The 27,378-nt window shown below is 40.1% G+C and overlaps 1 protein-coding gene across 2 annotated transcripts in view; it reads left to right on the top strand.

Moving 5' to 3' along the window:
- fam49bb (family with sequence similarity 49 member Bb) overlaps positions 1-27,378 on the top strand; it is a 40,742-nt gene that overhangs the window by 7,101 nt on the left and 6,263 nt on the right. Inside the window, exons 2-8 of one of the 2 annotated variants that reach the window (XM_047327715.1) lie at positions 2,459-2,543; positions 19,555-19,646; positions 19,733-19,815; positions 20,855-20,976; positions 21,899-22,004; positions 25,774-25,913; positions 27,201-27,278. In XM_047327715.1, the coding sequence (XP_047183671.1) occupies positions 19,594-19,646; positions 19,733-19,815; positions 20,855-20,976; positions 21,899-22,004; positions 25,774-25,913; positions 27,201-27,278 (582 nt within the window). In that variant the 5' untranslated portion in view covers positions 2,459-2,543; positions 19,555-19,593. The remainder of the gene's footprint in view (positions 1-2,458; positions 2,544-19,554; positions 19,647-19,732; positions 19,816-20,854; positions 20,977-21,898; positions 22,005-25,773; positions 25,914-27,200; positions 27,279-27,378) is intronic. The other variant, XM_035613359.2, reaches the window with a different exon arrangement.

Here is a 27,378-nt window from a genome sequence, read left to right as displayed (position 1 = left end):
TAATTAAATGTTTTTCCACTGAGGCTCTGCTGTGCTCTGTTGGCTTCTGCACCCTTCAGTCGATATCCCTCCACAGCTCCCGCTCACCAGTAGGGAGAGGGGAATACAAGTTGTCATGGCAACTTGAGTTTTAATGGAAGTTTCTTTCAGTGGTGTTGAAAACTAACACCACATTTAGGAACATTTAGTTCAGAGAAAATAGTGAGTAACATATGTTTTATTGCTGCTAATTCTGTGAGAAAAAAGCAGTGGCAGATTAGTCATGTTGCTAAACTGCGTATAGGTTTAATGATGTTTTGAAATGTGATTTTATGGTTTTGAATTAGTGATTTCTCAAACGTAACCCTTCTGCTGCCATTAATCGTCTGTTTCCCTGATTTGGTCTTTATTTAAATTACTTCTTTCAAGTTTTTAACTGTTGGACAAAGAATTTCTCATGTGAAGAGCAAATGCCTCAGAACAATTTGAAACGCTAGTGAGCAGTTACACTGCTTAACTGTTCTGTGATAGCCTTGGTTTAACTGTAGCTTGGGGGGGGGAGGGGTGAGCATAGTTTAATCACCACACGCACACACGCACGCACACACACACACGCCCCTAGTGTATGATCTCATCATGTGGGACTTTTCCTTCAACACTGCTGCAGTAAATCACAGTACCCCATATATTTTACATTGTATGAGCCATAAACCTCAAAGGCATGATGATGGTTTGAGTTGTGATACAGTCTAGTTGCTTTAAATGTTTATATAAGTTGTTAACATATTGTGGGAAGGAATTATACAGAAGAAGGAGGGATCAGGTCATGAGCAGAGAAGGACTGAAGCACTGTAGAAAAAGCACATACCCTATTACTCAGCCTTTTTAGTCATGCTGGTGGCTTGGCTGTAGGGCTGACAATGTCGGTCAGTTCACCAAGTGGTTCAACACTTTGGCCTAGATATCTCATAGAATTTATTTAGTGATAATGATAACAGTGGGCAGCAGTCCACAATTGGACTGTTGGAGGAAGCCGAGTATGTTGGCCCTGTGATGAGCTGGCGACCTGTCCAGGGTGTATCCCACCTCTCACTCAATGTCAGCTGGGATTGGTTTCAACTCCCCTGAGACCCTAAAAGGATAAAGTAGTATTGATAATGGATGGATGGGTAATCAAAAATAATCCTTTTTATAATCTGTATATCTTAATACTCAAATATGTATGAAAAATATAAAATGGAAGATTAAACCCGCTGCATAATAATAATAATCATAACAAAATAAAGTTGGTGAGACACAAGAGGTGAATCGGGTTAAATTACTTGTATTGAGACAAATATCTTTTTTTGTATCACCAGTTTTCTGAAATGTTATCTTTTATATGCAAATAGGGCATTATTGAATTAGAAATGCACTAAATGACATTCATTTCCAGATCAGAAAAGCTGAATTTTAATAGCTTATTTTAATGCTCTGGGCTGTTATAATAATTTTATTGGAAATATTTCAGTTTAATGAAGACAATGAAGCAGAGACGCACTTCTACACATACTGATCTAACAGTAACCTCTAAAATCTTATGTCATGCTTATTTGTGGGCTGATTTGGCCATACATGTCAGCTCTATTGGATTAAGTGCAAGTCACAGCCAGTTTGCATGTGGGAAAGTATCAGAAAAAGAAGTTGTAACGCTGCTATTTTTCAAGTTCAGTTGGATCTTTTGCTTTTATTTTTATAGTTTGCCCCTTTTCACAGTGTTGTATTCGATCATGCTTGCTTCTCTGGCCAACTCTCCTACAGCACTTTCCCAATCCTCAAACCTTTAAGTTTCAGGCCTTCAAGTCTGATCACAGTCATGCATGACCAACATTGCTGCTATTGCCGTTCATTTGCATGCAGGCTGGCGATGACAGATGTGCCATGGTTCTAATGGTCTCTCAGTCTACTGAGTTTGCCCTCTCAATTAAGGCTGCAAATCTTGTGAAACAACCTTGTGGCTTTGAGAGACTGTGTTGAATCTTAGACCTGAGAATTGTGAGTGCGACTGTTGACTTGATGCTGTTATTTTAAAGGTGTGTTTTAGATTAAATATATTGATTACAATGGACAATTTGCCTATTTCGTTAGCTGGTTGAATTGTTCATCTTTTTAATGTGAAGTCAAAAACCTGAGCTGGACTGAGTGCAGTCATGGCACTCATACGGGAGGAAGCAGGGAGGCTTTAAGAAAACCTGAAGTGAATCAGAGGAAGTGTTGCTCAATAGGAAGTGGTGTTCTTTTTTTATGTCAGTCTATTTGTTCCATGTTTTTCACAAACTGCAGTTAGGCAACTCTCCACAAGTCAGGCACAATAGTACAAAAGTGCAAACCTGTTATTGCATCTTTAACATGGTAACTGTGTTTGCATTGGGCCCTAGATTGTTATACCATTGATGAGAGTTTACATTCGAAGTTATATTACTGTTATCCTTTGTTTTAGAGGCTGACATCTGCTGGTGACCTGGGGCCACCTGCCAGGCCGGGCCTCCCTGCACCTGTCTGACAGTCACACAGCCCCACTGCTGGTAAGTGCTTATACCAAGTCTCACCTGTAAGCCTGAGGGAAGTTTGTTCTCAAATAATTTCATTAGGGTTACAGCTATTATTTAATGTCAGAACATGATGAAAAAAACTGAAGATATTAGAGCATTGTAATATAGGACAGCTTGGTCTGTGAAACATTGCATTTCAAAGTTCAGGAAAAACACTTTATAAGTCAAGTGTGTCTTCTCCAAACAAAGTTTTTAATACAATTTCACATTCTAAAGACTGTCTTTGAATTATACACATTTAACATTGTTAACTCAGACTGCTGAAGCTTCATATTGACTTCGGTTCAACTAAAGTGGAATCATTACATGTAATCTCTGCACAGACAGTATGAACAGGGGGAATTACCACAACCAGTAACACTCTGGGTACATAAGGGCATTTAAATATTGTTTTAAGACAGACATGTGAGCTAACGTGAATTCCATTGTCCGGTTTTATAAGTGTCATATGTCCATTATATTCATCTTGGCAAATTTGCCCTTGAGGCTATTTTCATATTGTAAGCTTTCATTCTGCATAACCAGATTAAATCTGCAGTACATATAGTACTAACTGCTGCTATGTCTATTTACTGTACATCTATTCAAGGACAAAAATCACATTTGATCCTCATTTGAATTGACCACGATGCTTAAAAAGCAGGTCACTGAGAGTAACAGACAAAATACTCTACATCACTCTTGTTTATGCGCCTGCATTTCTCCCATTGTTTCAGAATTTGTGAATTTTGGTCATGGTGCACACTGGAGGACTTTCAATCAATGGAGGCATTTCTCTAAATGACTGTTGAGTCAGATACTTACCTTTCTTTCCACTGTTGGTATTTTCCATTTCTAATGTGGGCTCACCACGGGTGGGAGGAAAAATCGTATAACTGTTGTCTCGCTTCCTTCGATGTTGATAAAAATTCAGTTTGAATTAGGGATCGACCGATACAGATTTTTCAGGGCCGATGCCGATACAGATTTTTTTTTCATCAGCCTTAGCCGATGAATGATACGGACTGCCGATTTTCTTGAGCCGATATTTGGAGCCGATACTACTTTTGCTCCCTCAATTTAATAGTTAAATAGAATTAAATTCAGCGGGTTGTCTTGTCTAATCTGAGGTCTTAGTCAAAGTGGGGTTATGGCCAAGGCCGTGGCTCGCCTCACTGGGTAGAGAGACACGAGGCTCACGTCGCTCTGGAGCATCTCGGGAGTTCCCACCGCACCGGGACTCGTCCGCCCGCAAATTGGATCCCCTGCGCAAAGCCTGCGGCGCGGTCAGCACGGAGACTAAAAAAGTCCACCGCCAGCCACGCCCGACTCTGTGCGGGGCCCGACGGGGGGCGCCGCCAGTCCCAGCCTGCCGAAGCAGAGAGGGGAAAGGCGGGGAAGAGAGGGAGGGTACGGGGGTAGAAGAGCCAGCCGACGAGCAGAGAGAGCGCGAGGACGTGGAGGATGCGTAAAACAGCAACCACCAGCCTCGCGCCCGTCCGTCGGCTGCGGCCCCCCCCGAGATTAAAAAGTCAATTTCCACAAGGCAAAGGGTTTGGAGAAAGACACAAACCCACCGGGCGCTCCGTCCACCACGACCCACAACTAAGCCGGCCGGAGCCAGCGAGAAGAGCGGGGTGGGAGACATTGAATCCCCCTCCCGCTCTCCGGAGGAGAAGGGAGAGTTGGGTACCCGGCGGCCATGCAGCGCGGCAGTCAAGGGCAGAGGCACCGCGACGGCGCTGGGTAAATGGTTCCGGAGAGAGCGGGGCCGGGCCCGATAGGCGACCGGATCTGCCCTCCCAAAAAAAACTATCGGGGAACGTAGCTGCCGCGCATCGGCTGATGCCGATACACTTAAAAAACGCAAACATCGACCGATATTATCGGCCGGCCGATAAATCGGTCGAACACTAGTTTGAATGTCCAAGTACAGGTTGCATATTGTATGCCTTGTGCTGTAACTTTGCGTCTTGTACACATTTGGTCCAGAGCTCAGAAAATGAAACTCCTGGTTTTCAGACTGACTAGAAAAAATGCATCCATGTCACATTTTAGGGGAAAATTGAATACGGTCATTGTTGGCTTAACACAGGGTTCACATGCGTCCTGGAAAACCTGGAAAAAAGTGACACATTTTCCAGTGATGGAAAACACATGGAAAATGATAGAAACATTTAAATGTCCTGGTAAATCTTGTGTTGTCCTGGAAAATTATTTAAACATTTTCCTATTTTGCTTTTAGCTGAGAATGAAGAAACTACGTAACTAAAACGACAATCTGAAAAGGATGATTAATGGACGAAAGTCATTTGAATTGGCTGCTCTTGGCTATGTTGTGGCAAAGTTGTAGACGCACCCTATCACATGATAGCACAGGTAGGATGACTTTACAATTCAAGTGACCAAAATTATTATCCTGCAAAGGTAAATATTAGTCACTGCTGGATGGTAACTGTGGTAGTTTTTATTGGGTTTATAGATAAACCACGTTTTCGTCCCAACTTGTTTTATACACTTGAATGATGTTAAATGGGATAGCATGTTGCTGAAGTTGACAAGCTTGCTAGCTTGTTTTGCCCGGTTTTGTCTCCAAAGGTTTAAGTTTTGTGCCTCAACTCTGGCTAGGAGCAAGGTTTCAAATGTGTTGGGTAATGTTATTGTGAGAAACGCATAATAATTACTTTTTTTTCTACTTTACTAGCATTGTCTCTTCAATCTTAATGCTATTGTTGTTATGATAAAGATGAACCATTACATGACATTTTTAAAACTTTTTTAAAGGTAGCTCACAGTGGGTGTTCTTAGCCTCAATAAAGACCACTTAATATTAGTAGTGAAGGGGCTTACATGGTGTGATAACCCATCATAGACTGCAGCTTGGTTGAATTCTCTGTGACGCATTCTTTAGAAGGCAAATTAACTTATTTGCAAACCGATAATGTAGTCCCTGTTTTTCCACACTGGCATGTCAGTTTGTACGGTTAATTGTTCTGTGCTGTTATTGTTTTTATGGAAAGAATGGTATTTTCAAAAGAAGCTACTTTTCCTGCTTTTTGTCCTTACAACCTATGCGTTGTAAGGATATTAATGGTGGTGATCATCATTATATATATATATATTCAGTAGTATCACCTACATGCATCAAATTTTGCAGGCTTGTGGGGCTCAAGACAAACAACCTTTTTGCAATACAATGCATTAACCATGCTCAACAGGAAGTGAGTTGGCAATCAGGACAGAGAAGAAATAGGACTTCATGTCAAAATCAAATGCCTATCGCAAAAGTGTTAGAGAAAAGGGAACAGCTGGTAGTTCTATCAAAATCTGTCAGGAGACTACACTAAACTCCAGGAACAGTATATGTCTGTCATACCAGCTAGATCAGGGGAACTGATCCATTTGCCTAATAAATAAAATCATCATAAGAACTGTAGAAATACAGTTTGTGTATCTTTCTTTTGAAAATCTTGCTAGAAAATGTGCATGTGTTGTTCAGGATAAGAACTTCTCATATAATGGCTTATGTTAAAATAAAATTACAACTTAATTGTCAGGCTTTACGTTTTTTGGTCACTGTGGTTCAACCATTTTGAGCATAAATTCAGTTTAAATCTCTGTAGTTGTAGCACCGAATTATATAACACCAATTATGTAAATGGACTGTATTTATATAGTGCTTTTCTAGTCATATAGACCACTCAAAGCACTCACATTCACCCATACAGCTATTCACCGCGCTTTTTCCCCCCTACCACATTCATACACATTCATAAACTGCCGGAAGAGCCGTCAGAGGCAATTTAGGGTTAAGTGTCTTGCCCAAGGACCAATTGGCATGTGGACTGGCAGAGGCTGCGATTGAAGACAAACGACTCCACAGCTCCCCCCAAATTATGTAAGACCACCTGTGGTGCACCTATGCCTATTATAGTTCTTATGTGCCATACTGTGTATATGTAATGCAGGCTCAGGAAATGGAAGTGCATTGTGGGCCATAAAAAGGAATAGAGTAATGTACAGTAGGTGCTCCTAGCTTCCTGCCCACCACCGCAGGCCAGTATGTTTATGTAACTAACTACAAGGTGCAGGGTCATTGCTCACACGACAAACTGGAAGCTTTGACATGTGACTGAACACACTTGTATGATTACATAGTCCATGTTTTTAGTCTTGTTTAATATCTGTGTTGTCGACCTTTAGTGCTCTTAGACGACTTGCATGTTCCTAATTGTAGAGCAGAATGTTTTGGTGACATGTCGTTTCAGTGCAGGTTTTGTTTTTTTCTATGGGAGTGATTTACTCCCCCGCTTGCATGTCTACCCTTCCCTGTAATTTCCTCCTTGGAGATTGTAACCATGACATACTGCTATCATTCGACTGGCTAAGCTCTGGTGCTTGAATGCTGCACGGTTTTCACAGCTAAGCCTCAGGTGATTCATATATAGGAGCACTATGTCACTGTATCCCCATGAGAGAACTGCGGTGTGTGTATGTACGCTATCACCAAGCTGCTGTGGTGCCCTAGTGAGACTCAAGTCCATTTACGCAAATAGGCTGAATGACGGTCTATTTTAGTTAGCATGCAGTACACAACCCTGTGGCGGTACAGAGGAGCAGTAGACCTATTGCATTATAAGAGGAGAATATAGCTGGGTTAATGCAGCAGGCTGCCTTTTGTGTGAATATATACACAGGACGGATTAGCCTCACTAAGCCGGGGAGGTAAGCAGCCTGAGGAAAAGCTTTTCTTGGCTCTTCTGTTGCAAGGGTTGGTCAATTTGTTCAATACTGCCCCCACCTGGTGGAGCCTAATAGTATTATGCCATGTGTAAATGTTGGTACAGAAAATATTGAGTGAATTCAGATTCACATTTTGTTATGTTGCAGCTTTGTGCTGAAATAGACTACAACCATCATCAATCTTCACTTAGTAGTCTGTTATGAAAAACTAAATATCACTTAAATTTTTGCTCAGGTGCCTCTCATTTCTCTTGATCATCTTTGAGATGTTTCTAGACCTTGATGATGGAAACCAGGCACTGCTCATCAGCTGCCCAATACCATCCCAATGATGAAGCATGGTGGCAGCAGCATCATGCACAATAGAGCAAAGTACAGCAGTACAGTAGAGCAAAATAGATATCCTTTACATTACGTTACATTAATTAACATTTGCATTTAACTTTTCTGCGACGGAAGCAATGGGGGAGCTCGTTGAAAATGGCTGTCCACTGATGGTCCCCGTCCAACCTAACTGCGATTGAGACTATCCACAGAGAAAAATGGCAGAAAATCCCCAAATCAGGAGTGCAAAACTCTTTCTAATCCCTGCCAAAAGTGCTTCAACTGAGTACTCAGTAAAGGATGAATGTGTTTATGTCAATTTGATAATTTGGTTTTTCATTTTTAATAAATTTGCAAAATTCTAAAATAGGGTTTTAACTTTATTACTTTATTATGTATTATGGAGTGTAAATTCATGAGGAACACATTTTTTTAATTTTAGCATAAGGCTGCAACATTGCACTATGAAAAAAAGTGAAGCTATCTGAATACTTTCTGAATACACTGTCGATCTCTAGTTTTGTAGCTCTAAAATCAGGGATTCTCCAACTCTGTCTTGCTTTCTCTTTTAATTATATCACAAAACAAAAGTGGTATTTCTGGGCTGTTTAAGAAGTGTCACAAGTCTTTTATGAAATGGAAATATAACTTGCTCCACTCTTGAATAAGCATATGTAAAACGCTCCTGCTCCCCTTCAACCTCATAGGTAATTTGAGATGATATGTCTGAGTGGGTGTATGTAGAGTGGCTTGTTATGTCTGCCAAATGCTCCTAACTTCTACTTTGTTATCTATTATTTATGCCTCTAGAGGACTGACACTGTAACTTCCTGCCAAAGTTTCTTCCTGCAGATGCACATGCTGGACGTCCTGACGTTTGGCAGATTAACATAACTCCTGAAGTGTCTGCATGTGAACACTGGGTGGTGCTCTTGGATCAGTCATTAATGCTTCTCCTCATCTCAGGGACCTGGCACATTATTGGAGTCAAATGTACAGTATGTTTCTTCATAATTACTGCAAAATTATTTTTTTTCCATTGATGACAGATATATATATATATATATATATATATTTTCTTGGTAACTTATTGTAAGTGTTCTCACTGGTCACTTGAATTTGTATGTTTAAGCATAAGTGTAAGATGGTATGTGATGGTGTAAGGTATGGGAGTGGTCTCCCATCATGCACAACTGTTTTCATCCTGCAGATGGCACTCGTCACTCAAAATAGCTGGTTCCCTTGAATCTGACAGGCATCATCATCCCTCCAAAACCTCCACTGTGCCCCACCCAAATTCGTGAAGGAAAAAAAATACCTAAGTTAATGCTTCACTGTAGTTTTTCAACTTAAGTGATGCTTTAATTTATCTTCACACTAAATTGGAAAGAATATTGAACATGTGAGACTTAAGGATGCAGTGATGTTGGTGAGTCACAGTCTGTCAGGTCAGTCAAGTAATGATGGTTTGGGGCTGTGTTAGCAGAAGGATGGGAGATCTGTCTGTGAATGGGTGTAGGAGGAAGCTACCCCGAAGGAGGTGATGCATTGATGTCAGCGAGTCAATATGCCCCTTAATGATTTCCTAACACGTCCTATATGAAGGAGTCAAAGGACTCTCAAGGGCAGGCTGGGGAGGGCATCCTTCTCAGGCAGATGTTCAGTGGATGCAGGGGAGAAGCAAAGTGGTGAATTTGGTGGAGAGTTCATATAAACATCATGATCTGGTTTCACAGCTCTCAGGACTCCTTGGATATATCTGTCACAAAATATTTCCATCCTTTGAAGCATCATATAGATCCTTGTGGTGTTTATGTAGCAGCCCACTAACAGCCTCTCAATCCGTTAAATGCATTGTTCTGAAATTAACACCATCCAGGCTGTAGTATCTCTTTGTGTTTTCATGGTGTTAAGTGTTGTATTGGTGTGACTGAGGAGCAGCGCTAAGGGCCTCTTCATTGAGCTCAATTTATAGAGCCAGCATTTTAGCTGACTCTTTGTATGTGCCTGTTGCCATGGTTTCCATCTTTCATCAGGTGCCTTCAAACAGAGGGACTTAGCTGAGGATGAGGCGTTCCCACTTTCATCCTCCTTTCTGATCTGCTTTTGGTCAAGCTGGTCTCGTGTTCATTTCTGTTCATGCCGATTGGGTTCATCATGGTGATGTGATGTGATGTGATTAAGGAAGCTTTGCTGGAGTTTTTTTAAAAAGGGGATATTTTTAGCTGCCTGTGTGGTTGCAGGCGTAAAATGAGATCGCTGATAGTCGATGTCACATCAAGTACCGCCATCAGTTGTAATGATTCAGTCCTCCTGTAAGTTTGTTATGATTCAACAGAATCTGGGTGAGGAGGGCATTAGCTGATGTTTACCCGGGTGTAACAATACAAAGGCGCTGCTACGAGGTTATCAAGTTCACTCCATTAACAAACAAATGGCAAACTCCCCCCAACCCCCTTTCCTCATAGGGGGTCGGGGGGGGGTGAGGAGAAGTGGAGTTGAGTAGAAGGTGGGAGGTGGACTAAGGCAGGGGGCTGCATGCCAGCCCCCATTTGGGAAGTGCTCCCACATTTTCTGCCTGTCGAATATGGGCCAGTGTCAGTGAGCTCCGGCGGGTCCGGGTCTGGCTGAGTGGGCTAATGCAATGTGGCATGTCACCCGGGGAATCTAGGTCAAGATTAAAGCTGCCTAGCTCTGCCAGCCTCTGCCGCAGTGTGACGCTTCAAATCCCTCCCCTTCCACACACGCAGTCATTTTCAGCACACATCCTTACCCCAGTATTACTGTTTTGTTTTGTTTTTTAATTTAATTTAAATACTTAGACAAAAATAAGAAGGGGAATTTTTCATTTCAGACCCACGTTGTTTCAGACATAAATATTGAAATAATCCCCATCCCTTCACACCCCAGACAAGCTCGGAGCCTCTCCGCGGCGGAATCCACGTGACGCTCCATACTCTGTCTGTGCCCGGCTGGGGAGGGGAGGGCGTTGTTTTTCATCCATAGTAAAGCAGCAGGGCACGTGGATTGTCATGCTGCAGCCGAGTAGTGGAATGTCAGCACTATGCCTTCCTCACATTAGCCAGCCATCATCCCCCGAGCTGTTTTTGTTGGACATTGCTGCAGTGCTTGGTTTCAGCTGTGCCCTGCTTCTTAGAGAGCTGGGAGATGTTTAAAGACATTGCCATCCGGAGGTCAGGCTGCTGCATGGGCGTGGCACTGGTTTGGTGTCTTTTCCAGAATAAGCTCCAGCCTTTTTATGCAGCATCTTTAATCTCTTTAATACTTGGGGTGTGATTTAGTTTTTTTAGTTTTTTTTTACTGTTTACCCAGAACATGTTTACATTTTATTGATATATTTCAGTGATAGCAAAGTGAGAACATGTATCATTATATTCAGCAATTGGTCATATTCATCAGTGTATTGATTTATAATGATCATAATGTTTGCTGTGCTGTGTATAAAAAATCTGATCACATTAAATCACCGTTTGCTCAGTAGTGGAATTAAATATTCCTCTTCACTCCACTACTTATCTGCTGTTTTTGGCGCATTACCTCATCTGTATTAATATATTCACGTGCTTTCAAGTCCTACTACTACTGTACCCGCTCCTCACCAGGAGCTCGCTTCTGATTGGCTGCTGCAATGTTTTTAATGGCACTACATTTTTTTGGACTCCATGGATACAGTGAGCTGTTGGGTAGATCAGCTCAGCCAATAGGAGAGCTGTGTGGGCCCCTGCTTGTCAGATTCTGCCCCTGGCCTTAGAAGCAGCCACCACCTCCCTCGCAGGGAGCACGCGATGGCTCATTGGGGGGGGTGGTTCAAAACAACAACAAGCCAACAAGGCTGTCTACTGGGTACTGCTACAGCCAGTGATGGGGGGCGGAAGGGGGCTTCAATTCCTCGATTTCTCTCTGTTACATTATCTGTGTACTTGCAGCCAGCACCTCTCTTCTCTTACTACACTATCACAAAGCAACTAGTGTACACACATTAACTCACTGCATTACATTTAACTTTAAAGGGAAGGGTTGCCATCATATTAGCGACATCATCATGGTACTGTAAGGGTTGTCATCATATAAACTACAAAGGTATTGGTTCAGGTTAATGTAATCTCTAAATGCTACTGCAATTTGAAGAGTAGGCTATAAAAAGCTGCAAAATCTACAGAATTAAATTTCTCATTTTTTCTGGTACACTTGAAGATGCTCCAGTGGACTTTGAAATGCAGCCACATAAATCCCTGTCTTTAAAATGACCTAATTTCATACAGCAGAAGGGAGTTGTAGCAAAGAGCCTAAAATGCTGCCAGTGCCTGTGTTGAAGCACTACAAGCCCTGGCAGCTCTGCCAGGCAGCCTGTTGGAGAGCAGCTAAAAGGTGGCAGTAGAGGACAGGCGAAGCCCTACCGATGATGGGCAGTGCCCACCTCATCCAGCAGGGTGAGGACAGTGACAGCTGTCATCAATTCTGAGGCTGGATCAGGTGCTGCTTTCCGACAGCCAGTGAGGTGCCAGTGCTGGCACAGTCAGACTTTCAGGTCACATTAGTATAGAAGGTAATAAGACAAGGCTGGACAAGGCAGGTGGGTCTCTGCTGGTGGTCACTGTGTTCGACTAGTGATTATCAGTTTTTAAGAGGGTTTTGAAGTAAATAAGTAAAAAAAATACCATCTTTGCACTGTGCTGCAGGATATATCAGGGAAACTGTCTTGTTTTGAACTAACAGTTTAGTTTACACTACAGTTTCAAAATTGCTATCATAGAAGATGAATAAAACCAGCATATATTCACATGTAAGAAGCTGGAACCGGATAATTGTTGCCTTCTTTGCTTAGTAAATTAAGATTAAGATAAAAAAAATGTCGATAATCAACTAATTATTTCAGCTTTTTCTTCAGCTTTACTCATTGTTGTGAGAGATTGAACGTGAGGAGGAAACATGTTAAAGTCATTGCTTGCTCCATTTGACTTTGAGATGCGTTAATAATTAAGAGTCAATTGATTATCTGGATATAGATGAGGTAATAGTATAAAAGCTCTTTATACATACACTTACAGTCATGTATTATTCGTCCATTCATCATTAATATTTTCTGTGCAAAAAGATTGCCTCAAGATGCAAGAATACATGTCACTCCTCCCTCAAGTACCCCATGTATTTTAAAAGCCCTCAGTCCAACCCTCTGCTTCTGACTGCTGAGTGTACTTTGCTCTGCCGCAGCACCTCCCTTTCTTCCAGATTCACCTGTGTCGGCATGATTTACCCTGTTACGTCTGGCCCCCACTTTGGCGTTTCAACTGTCACTCATCTCAGCTGACATCTGCCTGCTGAAATTTAACATTTGTCACCGTCCTGCATTAGACCTCCTTCCGCCCTTTCAGAGTGCATCCTGCCCATTTCCACTCTGTCACCAAGGGTTAAATCTATCTCAACTGATGGGGTCTGCCACTATTTCTCTCTACATACTGCCACTGATCTCAGAAAGGTCATATGTCTGTTGACCTCTGCTACTTAGAAGGATCAGCATTGTGCTTTTTGGAGTCAGAGGAACGACAGTGTTAAAATTAAATATTATTTTTCCCCGGCGTGCATCTTGTCCAGCAGTGGCGCAACCTCTCACTCTTTGCCTGCTCCTGTGTGTTTTTTGTTTTTCACAATAGTGATGTGTGTGTTTTGCCTGTTACTCCAGCAGAGCAGCTCTCAGACTGCAGCTTCGCACCGCTCCCCTCACGTTGTATGTGCACTTACGTTCTCACGCGGATAACAAACTTTTTCTGGTCTACGACAGATTTCCTTCTTCTTCCTGTCTCACTGGCGAGTCGCATTATCGCCACCAACTGACTTAATTAGGTATTTCATATATCCTTGAGAGGAGAGCATGGCTAAAATACACTGGTTAATCTTTATAATATTAATTAACAACAGTTTATTAATGTATGGTTTATTTCATTTCACTTTGAGGATATAATTCCATATCTCATATTTAACTACAAATTCAAGGTACTTGTACTTGCAAGACATTAGTATTTTCATTTAATGCAAAGTTATACTTCTATTCCACTCTGAGGCAAATGTACTCAGATTACAAGTTTTTTTACCTTTTATGTCCACTGAAAGCTTAATATGATGATTTTATAGAATATGTTGCATTGCTGTAGGATTAAGTATCAACAGAGTAGAAAGTAGTTAAATTAACCAGCCAAACTTCTAAACACCAGTGCTAGTAAATTGCAACATGCTCATGAATGTAAACATAATATTATAATTTAAAAAAGCTTGTTAGAGCAGCAGCAAGACTCAAAGGCATCAGGGAAGAGGTGGATAATAAAATATAGAAAAAAACATAGAAAAGAGCTATAAAGACTGAGAAGCTTAATACATTAATATTGGAAAAGAGGCTAAAATGTGCAGTAGTCTGTATAAAAATAATACTAAAAACTACAGTGTTGCATGGATGTGCAATAAAACAATAATAAGAATAAATATGTATACACACATCTATATATGCACTACCATACATAGATATATTGCACAGGATGAGAAAAATTGCACAGGTAAAAAAAGACAGAAATTAATATCTGGCTATTGTTTATTGAACAGTTTTTTTCTGCTTTCTTTAAAGAAATCCAGTTGTATGAAGTGCCAAGGTGAAAAAAAGTACACTAAGCATACTACTTTTGTACATGACAAATATACTAAAAGTGTGCTATTTATGTGCTTTGTTTCGACTTCAACACACTTATAATATGCAAGAAATATATTTTTAATCCAATCAAAATGTGTGGATAATACAATATAAATATAATTTATTTGAATTTAAAGTGCACATTTAATATAATTACAATATCCCTTAAGCAGAAAGAACGTATACTTTAAAAATGCATTTAAATGAATCTTGAAGACCTAATATAGTACTGCAGAGTACACTTATTTCAGTATATCTTAACATACATATATTTTGTATACTATGTACCGCAAAAATAGCACACTAAAAAGTGCACAGTAAGTACACTAAAATTAAGTCTACTTCTGTAAACTGTCAGTTTGATAAGAAAGGTACACACAACAAACAAAACAAGAGTTTCACTTAAAGATAAAACTTTATTCATATTTGGATGTTTTAATTCAGGATTTTGCCATATTGGGGTTGAAAAAATAATCACATTACCCTGCCCTGCAGCAAATGGTGGTAGCCATTATGTTGATATAAATGTGGGTAACCATACCCCTAATAACACAAAATATATCGAACATTCAAAAATAATTAAAAACATGGCATATTAACATCCACCAAAAATAAAAATATTCAGAAAAGCACTGCTTATTGCTGCTTATTGTTTCATTTTAAGCACCAAATTCTCATTGTTACATTTCCTATGAATCACTGCTCTCACGTCGAACACAGTTGATCCAGGAAATTAGAGAATACCGTATCTGCATAAAAAGAAAAGAACAAAAATAGAATATTATAAATAATGCCTCTTTATAAGACATGACATCTACAAAATAGACAGACATTTCACAAACTCTACCTTTATAGTAACACAAACACCAAAAAATAGTATTAACTGTTACAATTAAAAAAGCAGGGAATGGGAAATAGTCCTGCTGAATATGTACTAACCAACAGATTTTCTTTTCCACAAATGTAGATTTTCTGAACTTTACAACTTCTGTCAATATCAATAATAGAGGAAAAGTTTAGTCTCATAATTTCTGACACGATTATTACAGAAATAACAGGAATATTGACGACTTTAGGTGCTGTTAGAACAAATTCTTACTAAACAAAATGTACTCTCGTGTTTTGTTGAAAAGCAGGAGGAAATTAAGTTAACATGGTTAAGGGTTTTTATAATTAAATTAGAATGGTTGACATCATCTTGTGCGAGCACAGTAGCGATGGACGCCCCGCGAATTTTGTCTGATTCGCATCGCACATTTCACACTATTCATTAGTGCCGCGTCTATCTATTGCATTGACTTTATATGTAATCTACCCTCGCGAAAAATTTGCATCGTGTCCGGTGTGAATGCACCTCTCACTACAGCTATAGATTGTGGGATTGTGACGTCAGTACGCAATGCATTGTAGGAGATTAGTTCACAAAGTGCTGCAGAGAACGGAGTTGCGTTATAGCGACTGATATGTGGTGGATAGTGGTTGTTTGATAACCCCTAACCCTGTGGTTATCGCTAAACATTGCTAATCACTATTAGACACAATTATAAGGAAGCTAATTTCATCACAACTAGCTGGCGGCATAGCTACATAACTTAAAGAAATTATGTCTGGGGAGTTTTCTGGCAGACACGGCAGATAGATCACATCCGGGTCCATGTGGAGAGGGGGATTGGATGTCTATGCTCCAAGTACACCATACTTAATGAGACCTAGCAGTGAGCATGGTGCTCCCATGAGTGTGCCCATTGTGTCTGTGTGCTGTGTCTGGACTTGACTAAGTTGACTATATTGAATATGTGCCCCGCTGTTTAAACCACAAACCATGTGAAAGTCCCATATGTTTTTACCACAATAAATGACTTCAATTGACTACTTCAATGAACCTGAACCTCTTTATTTTTGTCACAGAATATTGATGTGGGGCTCAATTAAGTAAATTCCCTTAATCCTCTCTAGGTAGCGCTACTTTGCTTTCTTATTAAGTTTCTCCCGGTAAGGGATCTTGCACTTAATCTTCTTGCAGTACATGCATTGTTTTTTTGTCTTTTGATTTGTGATTTGCTTTTCTCTGTAAGCTCTCAGCTCTGACAGCTGCTCTGTTTCTTACACTGGTCGTCGCCGCCGTAGTCTTTTGTTGTTGTTTTGTATGTCCTAAAATATGGCGACCACTACCATGAATGCAACGCGTCATGACGTTGATTCCCAGAATCTACCTTTTTTATTTAATTTTTGCACCTGTTGCATTAAAGGGTAGTGGTGCTAACACTGTTTGTGATCAACGCCATTGCCTGTTCTCATGTTCGGTCATTGTAGAAAGAACAGTCATTCAAAAGACACTTCTCACCATACTTCATGAAAATGAAAACCTCAGAGAGCAGTTTAACGGTCATCTTTTTTGTTTGTTGTGCATTCCTGGTAGCACAGTACACTTCGATCGATCCATCTTCACTTTAGTGGTCCAGTCATGTAAATACCTGGAGAAGCTGCTGTCTGTACTGATGAGTTACAATCAGTATTGTCAACATGAACCGAGTTGTCTCTGATATAGTACACCCCGAACTTTAACAGTTCCGTTTTCAAATCCACGCTGACCAATGAGTGACAGGGTCAATGGGAAAAATGCCCTTTACTTGCAAAATCGCTTTAAAATGGCAAACGTTGACAGAAAATGTTATGCACATTTATGCACACGTGCGCAAATATTCTATTGTAATTGGCTCACAGTTTATTTTTAAGCTGATTGGTTTAAATCAAACGATGCTAGTTGTCTGCAGCAGCAGACATGGGACCTAAAAGACAATAAAAAGAATACCTACTGGATGAGTCCAGCCAGCCTTGAAAGGCAACCAAATACAGATGGATAAGCAAATGAAATATATAATAAATATGTATTATAATAATATATATAACATAATATAATCAATACAAATATAATCAGATCACATGCAAATAGCTCATTGTAATACAACCCCCTGTTGAGATTTGTTGATTGCCACGATTAAAGTCATTGTAATTATTAATACATTTATTTTAGGTGTATTTAAAACTTGCTATGCTAACAATGTCTTAAAAACATTTTGAAAGTGTGGCAAATGAATATTTTTTATAAGTAGGCTATAAATGGACTTGTTGGTAGTGTGTAAAAATCCACTTAGAACTAAAATGTAAAGCATTCAAAGCACACTACTAATTAATGCACTAATAAAACAATTACATATATTTTCAAATTATAGCAAAAATTTAGAACAAAAATCTTTAACATGCTAGAAATGTACTCAATGATATTAAAGTACATTTTTAGTGCATTAAAATATATTAATTTTTCACCTGGGTGAGCTTTCTGCTCCCTGAAACAAAACACAACAGTCAGTTTTACTTCACATCACCAACCAAAGGTCTGGTTTACCAGTAATAAATGTATTATTACGTTACGTTTCTAATGTGCTGGGATATTCATCTGTCTGATACAGCAGCTCCGCGACTCTCACTCAACTTAACATAAAATTATTTTAACAGCAATAATCACGTTTTAAGGCCAGTCGGTTTATTAAACATATGAACCTTTAGCTAGTTAAACATCACATTTGTATATTATTTAAGCCTGATACTTACATGAAAATGGGATAGCCTGGGCCGGGAAGGATCCACCCGGTGTATCCTTCTTGCGCGAGGCTGGAACAGGGCTGGAAGGGCGCATCCGTCGGCAGCATTTGAAGGAGCCGACGAATTGGGACAGCCGAGTTGAGACGCTGTGACGCAACCGGCCGATAAATGCACCTTCCGAAGGAGGCAGCCCCTGAATTGGGACACAGCTATAGAGCATAGACAGAGACACTCACCTGCTCCTGTTGTACTTAAAAAAAAAAATTAATGGAGTAAACCCTCGTTTCCACAAGTGTAACATGTGTTTTTGCAAGTAAATGCGGTAACACCAGGGATCTGTGAAATATCTAGAGAAAGTGAAAGTAAACTTTACCTCTGCTAGTCCCAGTCAGAGACAACAATGGGAGGATGGCTGAGAAGTGACCTGGTTCATAGTGAAAGACCTACAACCCTTTAGAATAGTAGAGTCCAAGGGCTTTGACGGTCTTTATGTTAGTCCCATCACTCAACACACAACATCATGTACTTTACATAATAATTTTTTCCAAATAGTGCTGTTCAGTGTTCAACGATTTCAGTGTTCAACATTTGTCCATTCCATTTTACTCTTATTTGGTAAAATTGTTTCTACTAAAAAAGAAACAAGAACCAAAAAGTACTGTTAAAGTACCGGATCGATAAGCAGTATCGATAAGAGTACCGGCTCACAATTTCCCCCCTGCACCCGCGCTTCACCTCTGCTGCTACAACTCCATCCTAGGGGAAACACAGAATGGAACTCCAGTATTCATTGTATTTACTTGTATATTTGCTGGAAACGGGGTATATAATTTCTCACAATAATTTCAAATTTAATTCTGTTGGTCATTTCATTATCATAATCAATAATTAGTTGCAGTTGAACTTTTACTGTCATATAATTTAGCATGGTCCAACAATGGAAATACAGATGTTTATCATTATATAGACAACTGTTTTTTGGTGCTAAGGTTTGCTAACCTAGTGAAATATCATGTTGTGTTTTAGCGCCCATGACCAAGACAATGCAATGCACTTCCTTAGAACTGTCACTTTGTTGTAAAGGGGCAGGACCCAAATGCAGGTATGGAGGAAAAAGTATTTAATAAAAGGTAACAAAAACTGACCTCCAGTCCTTTACTGGGAAAAATAAGCAAAATCCCAAACTTCAACAAAGGAACGTGGACAACAAGTACTGATGAGAAATATGGAATGGCATGGCTACACAAAGATACGTGGGAATAAACAGATCTAAACAGAACTATACAGAAATGAACAGACAATCCAACAAGGACAAAGGGAGGCACAAAGACTATATGCACACAAGAGGGCACAGGTAACGATACACAGGTGAGATACATAGGTGCAGGTGCAGACGATCACAGGGAATCACAAGAGATGTAAAGTAACAGAAAACCAGGATAACCAAAGATGAATTGGTTACACAGAGATAGATGTGAACATAGATTATATTTGATTCCCCTGCAGAGGCTTGTAAAATGGATTACTAACTTTGCATACCACGGCCTATAAATGCTTTGAATTGCTGGGAAGAAACTTAACAAAGCAGAAAAATCTACTGAGTGTTATTTTTTTTATTCTCCATTTTTTTCTGATCAGTGAGAATATCGGTCCTGTGCTCAGGACAGACTGGTGTCTATGAGCAATGAATTCATACAGGCATCAGATCAGTGGAGCAGAGCAAGAGTGAGGTGGATACATTTGTTATCACCACCTACTTACTTTACTGCTGAACTCTTCTTTTTTTCTATTGATTTTTCTCTCTTTTTCTCAACAGGTATCGTATCATGGGGAACCTACTGAAAGTTTTGACATGCACAGATCTGGAACAGGAGCCCAATTTTTTCCTCGATTTTGAAAGTGAGTTGTTCTAAATTAATTGCCCCCCATCCACTGATATATATATACTGAATATCTTACCATAACATTTCAACACTGAAACGCTATCTCTCTCTCACTTACCTTTTATATTATGTTCTTCCCAGCGGCAAAAGGAATCAAATCTACCACGAGAGCTTCTGCTCTTTTGCATCAACCTACCTCTTCTACACTGGAGTGTGTGCAGAATATCAATCAGGGCAGAGTTGCAGCAGAGTTCCCTCCTCAAATATAAAGCGCTTAAGTTCAGCTGCTGTGTAGCCTAAGGCCCCTCAACATGGCTTGATCCTGCACTGTACTATTCTCACACTTGGCAAACCCAAGACTCAGTCATACCTTTAGAAAAAACTATGCCTCATACTGCTCCAACTGTTTCTACTTGAATTTTTAAAGATAACATCATAATTTTATATCTAACAGATTCTTTTTCATGCAACATTATTTAAATGTTATAAAGATTTGTCTCAATGTACCAATTATCAGGATTGTATCTTTAGAATTCTGTATTACCCTGAAATATCCTCAAAAGGCTCACATCGAATGTAATCGATGATTTCATATAAAGTAAAGTCAAATGCAAATTTAAAATATGGTACCCACTAAAAATACGATACTATATCTGCCAGTATGAGCTGAGTTTTACTTTTTTTTTTCTGCATGGAGCAGGATTTAAAGTCATCACACTTGGGAAGGTGTTGCTTCAGGTGGTAGAAAAGGGTTCATATTAGTGCTGCCATTCTTCAATGCCACTCCTCTCAGGGCAAAATAAACAAATAAACTAAACTGCTCTATATCCAGAGCTGTAACAAAGCTACAACAGTATGTTGAAACTTTTTCATTTGGCTTTTCTCATCTTGCTCTATCTATCAGCCAGTGGTTGATGTCAAAACTAAATGTGAAGATGAGATTATATCAGTGAATTTACAGATATTCCTGACATATCGGAGGATTTGCTAGATTTTCCTACAGCTATTTGCACCATTGACGTTGTTGTTGTTGTTAATGTTGTGATCCATTGCAGATGCCCAGCCAACAGATGCAGAGCGAGAGGTGTGGGAGCAGGTTGACGTGGTGCTGAAAGACGCAAAGGAGATCCTGGATGAGCTGCAAGCATACAAGGGAGCGGGACTGGAGATCAGAGAGGTACACCTTAAACAAATATCCACTTCCCACTAAGAGCACACAGAGCAGTGGCAGAGTTAGGAGAGTCTGCTTGTGTCACACTGTGTAGTCAAAGAACGGAAACGATTTCAGATCACACTACAATGCTGCATTAGTTCATATTATGTGTAGTGTAATCCATCACAAGTGTTTCTTGATGGATGAAATAAATTAAATGAATAACCCTCACAAGAGACTACTGCTTGGAATAATTCACAAGGGTTGTAAAAATGATTAAATCAGTTTGAATTTTTTTGTGCCAGTCACAAATGATGCATGATCAAATTTCCAACTGAATACATTTTTGCTTTTTTTCACACTGACCAAGTGTGAATGGTTTTGTGAATAACAGGGTTCAGAAAAAGGCCTTCTTCAAAAACCATCAACTTATTAACTTTTATGCCAAGTTCTGGAGCATTTTTTAAAAAAAGTAATCTTCTGGAAAGAAGGAACTTTTCCTTTAAAAAAATACTCCTGTACAATTGTCAGAGTCATGAAGAAAAGCTAAAAATAAAATTCCTTTTAAAAACTACCTCCTATATTACCCACAGTGAATTCAACCTCTGACAGTTCAGTTGGAGATTCAGATGTTAAAGGTTTGTAGTGTTTATTGTAGCCTCAAGCAGAGAAGAGGAGCAGGCTGGAGAAGTCTTGTAAGCTCAATTCTCTCCAAATTTACACTTGCTACAATCTTTGCATTTTCCAAATTTGTAGTCTTCAGATGCACAAGATGCTAAGGAAGATGGAGGACATATACCAGATTTCATGCAGCTCCCACAGAAAACATAAAAGAAGTTTTCACATATGCCGCAGTACTCCTCATGTGTAAAATCAGTAGAGTTCCTCTTGTAGAAGATGTTACAGAGTTATGGGTGCCTTAAACATAACTTTTTGTTGATTCTAGGCGATCCAGAATCCAACGGACGAGGCATTACAGGAGCAGGCATGGTCGGCTGTGGTTCCCTTAGTAGGGAAACTGAAGAAGTTCTATCAGTTCTCCCAGAGGTTAGGTATGTATGTATGTTTTTTCTGCAGGAACATTGTTATGAAGGTGGGTAAAAATGCTTACACATACACTGCTTCAAGTGCAACAAGGTCAGGTGTGCTGTGAGGTTTTGATCAAATGCTTGAAATATTATTTGTGTGAGTTGAAATATAAATCCCTGTGTGTTGTTTGTCATGGATTTTGGTACCATCTGTAATTTTGTACATCACCCAAGAGCCAGACTTGATAGCGTGAAGGAAGAGGCTTTATGTCCTTTATGTATAAGGCATTTTATTGTGGCCTCAAAACACACAACCTTCATACATGCCCTTAATTTTCGCATGTGCATCTGCAGTATTGACTGCTGAACTGCAAAAGTCAACAGACATGCGACACATACATGTAATCTACAGCTCAGCCTTATGTAAACACTCTTTGAAAACCCCCAGAGCTGTGCATTTCTCAACATGCTGCTTGCATTGCACTGTGCCCGCTGTGGGGCTAAAGGTTGTTTAATTAGCATGGATGCAGGGGGGAGGGGGAAGTAGGCTTACTGCTCCCTGATCTTCTTATGACCCTGAGGCGGAAGGGGTGTGGGGGGTTGAGCCCGCCTTGCCTAAACGCCCTCAGCCCTGTGATCCCAGTGGCGGTGCAGAAGGTAGTCAATGGGAGCAGTGGGCGGTGGCAGCCTGACGGTAGCTGTTATGTAATGAAGTAGGTCACCCCCAGCCTCGGCTGCTGCTCTATTTCATTGCCTTGACTTTAGGCTTCAGGGGCCATGAGGGCCTCCGCAGACTGATGTCCTATCTGATACACATGAATCTGAAAGTCTTTTTCTACAGGCTGGTAGGGTGATCTGCAGAGCTTGATCGCCAAGAATGAAAGATATTATAGATGATTGGGTCATTTATGTTATTTATGTTTTTTCTCTTGCCCACACGACTTGCTCTTTCACCGACATGCACATTTCACTTAAATGTAAAGCTGCTGAGAGAAAAATGCCCAATTTCTAGATGTACACCCACCCAGAATTCAATGTCTTTAAGTTGTTTGGTTTGTCTCACCAACAGTCAGGAAAAAATAAAACATTTACATCATAGCGTATGAAACAGGCATTTGTGAATCTAAAATAAGCAAATGTTTGACATTTCTGCTTGATACATCAGTAATGGAAGAGACCATAGGCGTCGGAAGCAAAAGAAATATGGTGTAGATGTAGATCTACTGAATTAGATGCCATTACATTTCCTGTATTCTGGTATATTTTAAGTAAGTGTAACGGAGGTCAGCCAGTTGAATGCTGTGCAGTGTGTGTAACCCGTCAGTGATTTTCGAGCTCAGGGATTTAGCACTTTTGATTACGCATCAGTCTCTCGTTACATAAGAAATTGCTTTTATATCCCAAAATGATAACCACATACCTGGCAAGGTTTCCCAAAAATTAACACAATGGCATCTAATATTTACATGATGCCTTTAAAAGCAACAAGTGAACAAATTATGAAGCTGTGTGGAAGGCAAGGGAGTAGCGAAAATGCGGTATGGAGTTTAATTTAACAGGGCATTCCACAAGCAGAATGGATTTGACTGACGGCGCTCTGAAAGTACCACCGAGTAAATATACAGATGCGCTGAATTAGAAACGGTGAAAATGGGTGGGTCCAATATTATTGGTCTTAAAACGTGGGGGGTTCTTGTCCCACCCACATACAATGGGTCCGACGCCCATGGAAGAGACACGTTTCTCTTCCTTACACTATATATCTGACTTAAAACTAAATAGCTGGCAAAACACCATACTTTTTTTCTAGCTACAGACCAACATAGCATGCTTTTTACTGATCAGGACTTAGGCTTTAACCTTTACTAAGGGTAACGAATCTGAATTTCCGTCCAGTCTGTACCCGCCATCCTCCAACCCTCCCCTATGTGTTAGTAAAGAGCATAACATGCCCGCATTCTACTTGCCTGTTCTGCCGTGACCTGATGGGCTCAGATATCCCCCTGCCCCAGACTCTCTGACATGCTAGAGTGGCTCATTTCTGAGAGCCTGAAAGCAACTCCATCTTAATTTCTGTTTTGACTGGGACGAGGAGGGAAGAAAAAGCACAACTCAGGCCAGTCTTAGTCAGCCACTTTGCAGCAAACACTGGCCCAAGCAGATGGGAGTCATTACTGAATGGCAAATGTGCTCAATTGACTTCATTGCAGTGCCAGTGGTCTGTGTTTAAAGTCACTGTTCAGATTATCTTAAGTAGACCTCTGTCTGAATCTGCCTATTTACAGGTTATTTTAACATGCTCATCATAATGTGTTGTAAAATTGTAAAATACACATATGAATATAAATATAAAATAAATCTCTCTGGTGCTCATTTGGCTCCATGCAGGCTTCTTGCATCAAATGCTGAGCTTGTCTGGTTTTTGTCATTATTGAAACTTCTTTCCATTGTCTAGACTGATTCTTAGGGACAGTCTGCATCGATGAATAAAAATCCTGACCGGGACCTGAAGCTTTTCTATTTATTTTTTGAATCTATTTTTTTTTACCTTGAACAAGACATGTCTGTTAATAGTATAACTTGCTTGGAAGTTGTTCACTACATTTCACTTAATAATTTCCTAATCTCCTTGCTGAGGCTCCTTATGCTTAATTATTAGTCTATGGGTATGCTATGTCAAGGCATGACACAGGCTTTGTATTTACTTACTGTCAAAACAATGAGTGTAATTTTGCTTGAATTAAATCCTGTTCCCCCTACCCTCCATTTCATTTCAATGAGATAATTAGTCCCATGTCTCATCTGCATCTGAGCAGGAAAGTCCCCCCCCCCTCCCCAATTGGCTCTGAGCCGTCTGCAGTGTGGGCACCACTGCTGCCCCATTATCGGTCTGTGTTCTAATCAGGTTGCTTCAGCTGGCTGACACACTAACTGTAGTTATTATCCACTTTAGGGCTATTCTTTGGCCTTATCCAGTAGAACACACAGCTTGCCATGCTTTTTGTAACTGCAGATTCTGCATTGTGGCGGCACAATCATTCTCGATTAATCTGTTAATTATATTTACAAATAACAGAATATCATTTCATCAATTAAGTGCCAGAAATAAAAGCAAATAAATAAATGCGGAAAATAATGAAATAAAGCCTTTTGCAGTTTCCTAGAGCCCCAGCAGTCTTAAAGTCCGACTTTTTCAATTTTTTATAATACAAAACTGAGGGAAACGGCAAAGTTACAACCACTCAAAATTATGATTGTTTCGGCTATAAAATGTCCAGAAATTGTGGAAAATACCCATCACTATTTCCCACAGCCCAAGAGGACCACTAAGATTGCTTATGTCCAATCAATAGTCAGAAACCTAAAATATTACATTTACAACTATATAAAAAAGAAATATAGTCATATGAATCTTTTTAATTAATTGAATTGATTCTGTGCTTAGCCTCAACTTCATAAATAGTTAAATAAAAGAGAAAATATGTCTCAGATTAATCATTAATTAAAAAAAAGCCTTTTAGCTGCCACCCTCTGAATTTAAATGTTGATTTACTAACTAATATTCATAACACTGCAATACAACATACAGTACTTCTTCGTTTTCACGACCTTTGTGTCTCTAAATTCTGGATAGCACAATCAGGTTTTTGTTAGCTAAAAACCTGACTGTGAAAGATTACTTAGCAGCACTGACTGATGACCTGGATGACTATACACATAAGAGCCAAAGTGTCTCAGTACAAAGTCTTTATCAAATTCCTTACTGACTGAATAAAGTGTATTTTTCTCACAGAAGCGGCGCTGCACAGCCTCCTGGGAGCTCTAACCAGCGAGACTTTCGACGACCCCACTCAGCACCTGGAGCGGGAGCAGGCACTGGCCAAGCAGTTTGCAGAGATCCTGCACTTCACACTGCGCTTTGATGAGCTTAAAGTAAGACTCTAATTTCTCCAACAGAGCCCAAGTGACCGTTTTTGCATTTGAACCTAAAACTTGCCTTATAGATGTTGAGGTAACCTCTGCACTTTCTCCTGTGATAAAAACTGGACTTCTTGGTCACCTACAAGCGACCTTTATTTCGATTTTTGCTCTGTGCAGCTAGTGAGAGCATAATTAGCATTTAATTACAATCCTGATACTGCTCTGCTGTTTATAAAATACTGGATGTCAGTGGAATGGCTACTGAGGGTTACTGCGGGTAGAGAGGTCTGCAAATTGTTGTTGTCCAGAGTGTAGTTCTGCATAATCTGGAAAGTTTTGTTATATTAATGATGGAGTGAAGCACCTTCAAGAAATTATGTGGCTCTACACAAGTTGTAGATGTGCAACCCAGAAAACACCAGGAATCGAGCATTGGTGATCAGATAGTGAGTGATCTGGTTCCCTATTCGCCCTTACTCCTTGGAAAAAAACAAAAACAAAAACAAAAACTCCCTGACACCCTGAGGCGATTTACTGTGATGTCCAATTAGTGCCCACTAGACAGACAAATACACATAGGGGGTTGCAAAGTGGCATGCCAGGCCTAGTAATCAATCTTTCACACCCATGCATAGGCTTCTGACCTAGTTAAATTGTCTGTGTGGCGTGCAGCCCGTCTCTGGTGGACAGAGTGGACACAGACTGAGTACCAGTCTATTGTAGCAGGATTAGCATGCTGCCAGTACAGCTTTGAATGTGTCATGCTTATACAGGAATGATGATAATTAGCCACAAGATGAGCTCTCAGTAGTGGTGACATTTGAAAGAAGCTCTCTGGTTGGTTGGTTGGTTTATATTTTAAGGGGTCACTTTAGCTTCATTCATTACCAGATGAGTCATATAAGCTGGAAGTGGGGTCAAAGGAAATCTGAGGCTTTCTTTCTCACCTTGCCTCTCCCTAATGAGATCCTTTATACCTCTTGCATAATTGTTGATTCTCTTGTCACATACTTTACAGACTTTAAAGAGAAAATTACCAAATGTTTCCTGACACGAGGAGCGGGGATGTGGATTTTAAAGGGGGATGAGTGTCAGAGGATTCAAATCCAGTTCAGCAAATGTAATTGTATCACTGTTCCTTTTATGACATTTGCCCACCAAAGCTGCATTTCTGCCTTGTTGGCTAAATCATTCTGTCATGAGGATGGTGGTTTGATCCAGAGGTGAATGTCTTACTGACATGAAAGGAAACACTCTCTCTTTCTCTGTATTAAAACACATCTCTGTTGTTTTTTGCAGATGACAAATCCTGCCATTCAGAATGACTTCAGTTACTATAGGAGAACACTGAGCCGCATGCGGATCAACAATGTACCGGTGAGCAGATCATGTCCCTTTGCTCTCTGAGTGGTGTGGACGCTGCAGTTGAAGAAAATTAAAGTTGTTTAAAGCTCCTACAATCAATAATTTTATGTGG

The sequence above is a fragment of the Scophthalmus maximus genome, chromosome 16 (genome assembly GCF_022379125.1).
Source record: "Scophthalmus maximus strain ysfricsl-2021 chromosome 16, ASM2237912v1, whole genome shotgun sequence".
Lineage (NCBI taxonomy): Eukaryota > Metazoa > Chordata > Actinopteri > Pleuronectiformes > Scophthalmidae > Scophthalmus > Scophthalmus maximus.
Note: the sequence above shows the minus strand (reverse complement) of the source record. Positions and strands in the feature narration are given on the sequence as shown.